General features: G+C 48.3%; 2 protein-coding genes across 3 annotated transcripts in view; both read right to left on the bottom strand.

Moving 5' to 3' along the window:
* The window catches only part of LOC310799318 (semaphorin-3D), a 33,292-nt gene that overhangs the window by 17,520 nt on the left and 8,272 nt on the right, over nt 1–7,500 (bottom strand). Inside the window, exons 5-7 of the mRNA XM_083661916.1 lie at nt 6,002–6,071; nt 4,312–4,456; nt 2,628–2,850 (exon numbers count right to left, since the gene is read on the bottom strand). Of these exons, the coding sequence (XP_083518042.1) occupies nt 2,628–2,850; nt 4,312–4,456; nt 6,002–6,071 (438 nt within the window). The remainder of the gene's footprint in view (nt 1–2,627; nt 2,851–4,311; nt 4,457–6,001; nt 6,072–7,500) is intronic.
* LOC310799319 (ubiquitin-conjugating enzyme E2 Q2-like) lies at nt 963–2,072 on the bottom strand (the record flags this gene model as incomplete). 2 transcript variants are annotated; one of them, XM_083661918.1, is made up of 2 exons in its annotated part: nt 963–1,699; nt 1,817–2,072. In XM_083661918.1, 2 exons carry the CDS (start codon nt 2,070–2,072, stop codon nt 963–965), a joined length of 993 nt encoding a protein of 330 aa, XP_083518044.1. The 2 variants fall into 2 exon arrangements, with proteins under 2 accessions (XP_083518044.1, XP_083518043.1); XM_083661917.1 differs by having other exon boundaries at nt 963–2,072.

Here is a 7,500-nt window from a genome sequence, read left to right as displayed (position 1 = left end):
AATCAACTACATTACAGTGTGATCAAACCCCAACATTCCCCTGCTTTGCCTGGTCATGTACAGTACAGTACGTTGCCAGCTGAGCCGTACCATACCCTCTGTAGCCTGTAGGGGGTGCTTTAGTTGGGCGTGGTGATGACAGCTCAGCAGGATGCTGTTCTTCATTACGGCAGGGCTTCTTCTTCCCACCAGCAGCATTTGAATGTGCGTGTCAGCCACCACTGCATCACAAGAGGGAATGTTCTGTCACATGCCATTCTCAGTTCCACTCTTTGGCCAGAGAGGCAGTGTCCGGCGATGGCGGCATCAGACTACCTCTGCTGGGAGCTTAAGCCATGCCTCAACTTTGACCCGGCTCACGGGCAGTAGTGACCTTGGCATGCTCAACGGCAAAAATCAATGGGTGAGTTTGCACGATACTTAGTCCACTGCTTACTTGGAGGAGTATGGGATGATCTCGCAACGGAAAAATGAGATTGTATCAGACGACGACCGATGTGAAGAAAGATAGAATCCCCTACGGAACCTTTTGGGGTTCAAACTGTCACGAAAAGAACAACATGGTTTGAACAATAAAAAAAAGGAAAAAAGGATTGGTCACAAAAAAGAAGAAGAGAAATCTAAGACATGTGGTCCCTGTGCAGAAATGGCAAATAGTCTGTCCCAGAGCCGTGTATATAGAAGAGTCGCGACATCTCCATTCACTCCAATGGACCAGTTTTTTACTCTCGAGAGTTCCAGGAAGTAAGGTTCTGGATTAAGCAGCACTGTCGAGTTGCAGCAAAATGCACAGTTTGTGTTGTCCTTTTTTTTTTTTTTTTTTTCAAATTGTACATGATCAGCTTTATTATAGCATTCAAAAGTAGCGCGAGACCCCTTCCTGGCTGTTCACTGGCTAATGAGTCACGCATTTCGGTCCTCCGCTGACGCCACTCTCTCTCTAGATTGCTCTGGTCTGTGTCCTAGCCGTCCTCCTTTGGCGGGGTGAACCAGCCGTGCTTTTCATGAGTCTGAACCAGGGACTTGTAGGAGTCCTGTGCTCTGGCCAGATTGTACTGGTTCTTGGCTCCAAACTGCACTCTGGCTTTTCCTTTGACTAACGTGGCATTGATCTGCATGATCACAGACTCGATGGGATAGGCACTGCTCCAACCCTGCTTGGTGAGAAGTTCCATGCACAGGGCGCCACCTCGAAGAACGTAACCTCCAGAAAGCACGGGGGAGACGACCCGCACAAACGGTGGAACAAAGGGGAAATTATCTTCATACGAGAAGTTGAGCAGGATGTGATTGATTCCTTCCTTCTCCTCGAGGACTTGTAAGTCACTGTGCAGCGGGCTGTCTGGGTCCACCGTCATTAGCTTGACGTGCCATTCATAAAGGCAGTCATTGACAAGCTCCACGGTATAGATGCCTGTTTTGTAACTCTGGGACCTATAGATCTCTCTGAGCTCCTTCATCAGGCGGTCAGAAGCTTGCACCGAGCCAGACACTGATCCGTTCAAGTGGTCCTGCCTCTGGCTCTCGCGGACCTTCTCGAGGACGGCCAGATTCTCTTTCTCAATGTCCTCGTCCTCAGACTTCTTCCCATCCACAGGCGCTCTCATTTTAAAGTAGTCCGGGTCCTCCATGTCCTCTCCCATCTCCTCCTCCTCCTCCTCCTCTTCCTCCTCGTCTGTGCCATGCTTTGGGTCTTGTCCTACAGGGCCTGCAGGCAGCGGCTGGTCCAGCATCTCCACGTCGGGGTGTTGGGGAAGGTGGTACAACCGGCAAAGATCACAAATGAGCTTCTTCAGCTGCTGCAAAAGCAGGGTACTGCCTTTTCTCACATCTTCCAAACGCTCCAGAACTTGTGTCAAGCTCGGGTCGTCAGAGTCCACAAACCATATTGGCGGTGTCGACGGATACGATTCCATGATGTTACAGTGGATCATCAACAGCTTTTCCCCAGTGACGTTGAACTGGCAGCTTAGCTCATCAGGCTTCCACTCAAGGATTCTGAAGCGTTCGTGGTTTGGATCAAAAATGGACTCCAAAAACTTCAGTTCGGCCTTCAGCCTTGACACCGACATGTTGCATGCAACAGGACAGATTTGCTGGCAAAGTAGCTAGCTAACGTAGATTCATTCAGGATTTATGACATCAATGATGGTGTCACAGTGTCTATGACATCATCACTAGGTATGACAGACCAAATCACTGTGATGCTGTTTTAACAACAAAAGTCACTTCCAGTAGACAACTGCCGATATCACAAACTTGTTTATTTCTGTTGTCCTTTTCAACCGCAACTGTAATGTTAAAAGATACATGAAACACGGTGGTCCGACCTATCTGACGTTTGGTTGTGCGTATTTTATGTACTGTGTTGATAAACCAAATCTACCCAGTGTGACATCTCACCACCACCAGTCAGTCAGACCAGCTGCTAGTTTTGGTTGAACTCAAGCTGTCATTGTTTTTATCCTGTGACCCAACAGGTCAATTAGGTCTCCAAACTAACGTCAGTGAAAGTGTTGTTAATTAATAATGAGAAATGAAAGCATCAAACATGCGATTTAGACTTAATCTTTACCCTGTTTCTTTCTCCCAATCCCTCTGTCTCTCCCCTCTCCTGCTCTGCTCACCTGTGCCCAGGTGCAGGACGTCGTACGGTCCGTCCTCGGCGTCCACGCGGTCCACCAGCACCCTCTGCAGCATGTAGGGAGCATTGACGCGCGTGAGGACCGGTCTGCGGCCCAGAGGCAGCACGGGCTCCCACATCAGCTGGTGCTGCCGCATGAAGCTCACCACCTCGTCAGGGAAGTCCTGCGTGGACTTGTGGAGCGGGTCGTAGGTCTCGCTGGGACACTGCAGGACAGGAGGGAGAAATATGACACTGCGCAAAACACCACAGAATCCAGAGATGGTTTTGCCCGGATATGTCAAATTATGAACAATAAATGATGAAATCTGTGTTGCATACTCTCCGATCGCGCCATTGTAAAATGTCATATCTGGAGCGTAACTTATGACCGGATTGGGACCACTTTCGTACTATCAGAATATAAGATATCTCTCGTGCTACGCACGCTCGATTCCTAGGCTCGCCCGCTTGCTATTGCCATCGCCCGCACTGTAGCTCGCCCGCTGTGCGGGCTTGCATACACAGCTCGCCCGCTGTGTGGCCTTGCCGGCAGCTCGGCTGCTGCGTGGCCTCGCCTGCTCTATTGCCCTGTGGTCAACATTTTCTACTCTAAGAGATGACAAAAATATTTTTTCAAAACTTTCAAAGTATCTCAAAAACTTTCCAGACGGAGGGTCCAAATTACAAAGTTGTCGAGGAGTTATGGTCACCAGTATAAGGTGGACCAAGTTTAGTTAAAAATTTCAAGTCTCTGCGATGTACCGGCTCAAAGGAATTTGCGTTGTGGCAGAAAAAGCTGTTGTAATAATAACAACCCGGGTGGGAGAAAATGTGCAGTAAAGAGGAGAATGAAGTTTTGTTGAATTAGTGACATCACTTGGACAAAGTAATTGATTTGTACAAGCCTGCAACATGGAAACCATTATTTCTGTCAGCTGTGTGTGTGTGTGTGTGTGTGTGTGTGTGTGTGTGTGTGCGTGTGTGCGTGTGTGTGTGTGTGTGTGTGTGTGTGTGTGTGTGTCTGCGTGCATGCGTGCGTGTGTGTGCCCAGTGATTCTGAGCAGGGTTATGACCACAGCATCCCTGTGACTGTTTCATTTAGTTTTTAACGCACGCACGCACGCGCGCGCACGCACGCACGCACGCACACACACACACACACACGCACGCACACACACTGATGTGGCTGACCTCATCGGCAATCAACCACATCATAGAACCCTCTCCATAGACGGGCCAATTCCCCAACAGGCATGACAAAATAACACACACACACGAACACGAACACGAACACACACACACAGACACACACACACACACACACACACACACACAAGAACACACACGCAGCGCAAAACCTCAGCCTTCCTGACAAGTTTCCCAGAGGAGTTCACAGCTGAGGTGTTAAATCACCAGAGGTGAACCCTTTCACAGCTTCATCTGCTTGCTTTCATTAGCTTAAATAGCTCATGTGTGTGTGTGTGTGTGTGTGTGTGTGTGTGTGTGTGTGTGTGTGTGTGTGTGTGTGTGTGTGTGTGTGTGTGTGTGTGTGTGTGTGTTTGTGTGCGTGCGTGTGTGCGTGTGTTTGCGTGCGTGCGTGCGTGCATGTGTTTGTGTGTGTGTGTGTTTGCATGTGTGTGTGTGTGTGTGTGTGTGCGTGTGTGTGTGTGTGTGTGTGTACGTACAGTGCCAGGTCTCGGGTAGGGGATGCGGCCCTTGTACTCCACCCAGCGATAGTCGGGACCTTCTTTATGGGCGAATGGCCCGTTGAACGCAGCGCGGATAGATGCCATGGAATACACACACACTGCTGAGCCACGAAATATAGAACTGAGAGAGAGAGAGAGAGAGGGAGAGAGAGAGAGAGAGAGAGAGAGAGAGAGAGGGAGAGAGAGAGAGAGAGAGGGAGAGAGAGAGAGAGGGGGAGAGAGAGATAAAGAGGGAGAGAGAGAGAGAGAGAGAGAGAGGGGGAGAGAGAGATAAAGAAGGAGAGAGAGAGAGGGAGAGAGATAAAGAGACAAAAAAAAATATATTCTGATATATGCAATGTTGATATATGCAACAGTGGGTTGCAGAAAAGTATAGTGCAAATGTTTTACTCTGGTGACCAGGCTGGATGAGAAGAGGAGAGGAAAGAAGAAGGGAGAAGAAAACAGGAAAGGATAGAAGGGAAGGAAGGAAGGAGTGATGGAGGGAGGACAGGAAAGAAGAGGGAGAGAGAGGTGGGGTTGGGAATGCTTTTATAGATCGGCGTTACAACAACACGACCAGACAGGCCTCTTCACCTTTGACCCCACAGTGACCCTTATTATGACTTTTGGACTTCCACACGGATGGGCGTGCACGTGCCCACCTGGGCGTGCACGTGCCCACCTGGGTGTGCACGTGCCCACCTGGGCGTGCACGTGCCCACCTGGGTGTGCACGTGCCCACCTGGGCGTGCACGTGCTGACCTGGGCGTGAGTGTGCATGTGATTCCTATCATTTCGCCTTCCTCCCCACTGGACTGACTGTCTAAAGCAGTGTTCAGTCGTAATGCAGGGGTTTTCAAAGTGTGATCCTCCCCTCAGCGAACATATACTGTACCGTAAAACTTCAAATAAACAACATTTTCTGGGAAACGGATGGTCAGATCGTGATCTCTACAAAGAACTGTATGTATTTTTTCACCCCGAATCCAACACCGCCATCCCTGAGTCTCTACAAGTTACGGTTGTGGAGATATGTCCACTCTGCCTGCAGGACTACAGGAGAGAGATAGAGGACAGCGGGGGGTTGGGGGTTTCAAGTCACTGACCAAACACTCTATTTCAGTGATTGCTGTCAGAATCTAGAGCCATTTAACACTTATTTTAACACACAAAAACATGGTGGAATGTACCTTTAAAGGAACACTCCAACATTTTGGTAAGACCAGAAGGAAGATAGATGCCCACTAGAGGCGCTGTTGGGAATGTGTATTTGATGACTTGACGGGGCTAGGCTAGCCAGTCCTGTGGACTATCCGTCATTGTGCTAAGCTAACTAATGGTAAATGGTAAATGGCCTGCATTTATATAGCGCTTTTATCCAAAGCGCTTTACAGTCAGTAGGTACATTCACCCATTCACACACCGATGGCGGCAGGCTACCACGCAGGGTGCTGGCACACCATCAGGAGCAATTTGGGGTTCAGTGTCTTGCCCAAGGACACTTCGACATGCAGACTGGAGGAGCCGGGAATCGAACCACCGACCTCTTTTATCCAAAGCGATTAGTGGACGACCCGCTCTACCTCCTGAGCTACAGCCGCTAACTAGCAGGAGGGGCGCGTCTCTACTTTCTACTGCACGTATAGAGAAGAGCAGGGCATCTATCTTCAATGGTGTGACTCACCTGGAAGTGCTGAACACGCCGTAGATGGTGGGGTTCTGCGGGTCCTTCGTCTCCAGGACAAAGATGTCCTCTAGGAAAACACACGAATGGGACTGATATTAATTTGCAATGCTATACATCAAGTCCATTTTGACAGGAATGGGACTGATATTAAAATGCTATACATCAAGTCCATTTTGTTGATTCCATTTTAAAGACACATCATGATTGCGTCATTAAAATTGTGAGCTTCCTGAGGACCCGAGGACGCCGGTCTCCAGAGTCACACGTAATTAATTCAGATATCACTTTACAGTAGACTAAGCTATTTTGACTGTAACTTGGGTCAGTCATTTTTGGAATACCATTCTGCGCATTTTGTTCTTAAATGTCCCGTCTAATTGAATAAGTGAAACAGGACTAACGGTAGACTGCCAAGAGAGCACAGAGAGAATCTGAGGGAACACAACAGGGACATGAGGGGGGTTGGTGTATTTTTCAACTCATCAAACGGAATGTCTGTTCCATTTGGGGCTGGGTATCGGTACTCAATATTAAGGCCACTGGTGGGCCATGGAGGTACTGCAGGGGTGGCCACGAGTGGTCTGCCAACACTCCCGATTTTTCGTGGGCAATCAAATGGCTGTAGCGGGTTTATTTTTAAAGGTAGAGTGAAGATCCTGTTATCGTATGAAACTAGAAGACATAACCCATCCAATGCTACCAAGCATGCTAGCTTGTGGGGAAGGTGGCTATATAACGCTCCACATGTAGGCAAAATTTTGATGGGGGGGGGGGGGGGGGGGGGGACTATTTCAAAGGGTTGACCCCTTGTTGACCTCTCACCTCAAGATATCGGAATGAAAATGGGTTCAATGGGTACCCCCCCAAGTCTCGCCTTAACAGATGAGGTAGCATTTTTACAGCCTAAATAGCATTAATAGCTTGTGGATAGATTTTTTTTCTGTTATTGCTCATCACAGTTTGTCTCAACAAATGTGTTATGCACACAAATACGTCTGATGAGTAAGAGGGGAGAAACTGGCAATCTGGCCTTTGGGTATTTTGACAAAACTTTTGTGTGGATAGATGATTAATTAGCCCTATGCCCAAATTCACATGCTCTGTTAATGAAGTAAAAAAATATATGCGGAAATGCTTCATCTTAGTCTGGTGTGTTGATCAGAGTTGTGATTAAAGGGTTGGGTGGGCCCGGAAGATGTCCACATTTCAAAGTGGTCTCTGAAGTCTGGGAACCCCTGATTTAAGGTATCTACTGAAATAACCCAGTCCCAAGAAGTACCGAAACTTCAGTCAAACGATACCTGCATTTGATCCTTTTTGTACACAGATCTAAAAACAACAACAATTGGTTTGGTTTTGCTTGCAGCCAATCATCACAAGCGTTCTTCGATTTAATGCGACATGTGATTGGCCCACTACCGCAGGAGCAACAATCCATACAGTGACAGTCTATGGTGGTGATGTCGAGCGCAGTGTATGTGACGGAGTTGGCAGTT

This window comes from Poromitra crassiceps, assembly GCF_964638095.1.
Source record: "Poromitra crassiceps genome assembly, chromosome: 27".
NCBI classification, from domain to species: domain Eukaryota; kingdom Metazoa; phylum Chordata; class Actinopteri; order Beryciformes; family Melamphaidae; genus Poromitra; species Poromitra crassiceps.
This window is presented reverse-complemented; position numbering and strand designations above follow the sequence as displayed.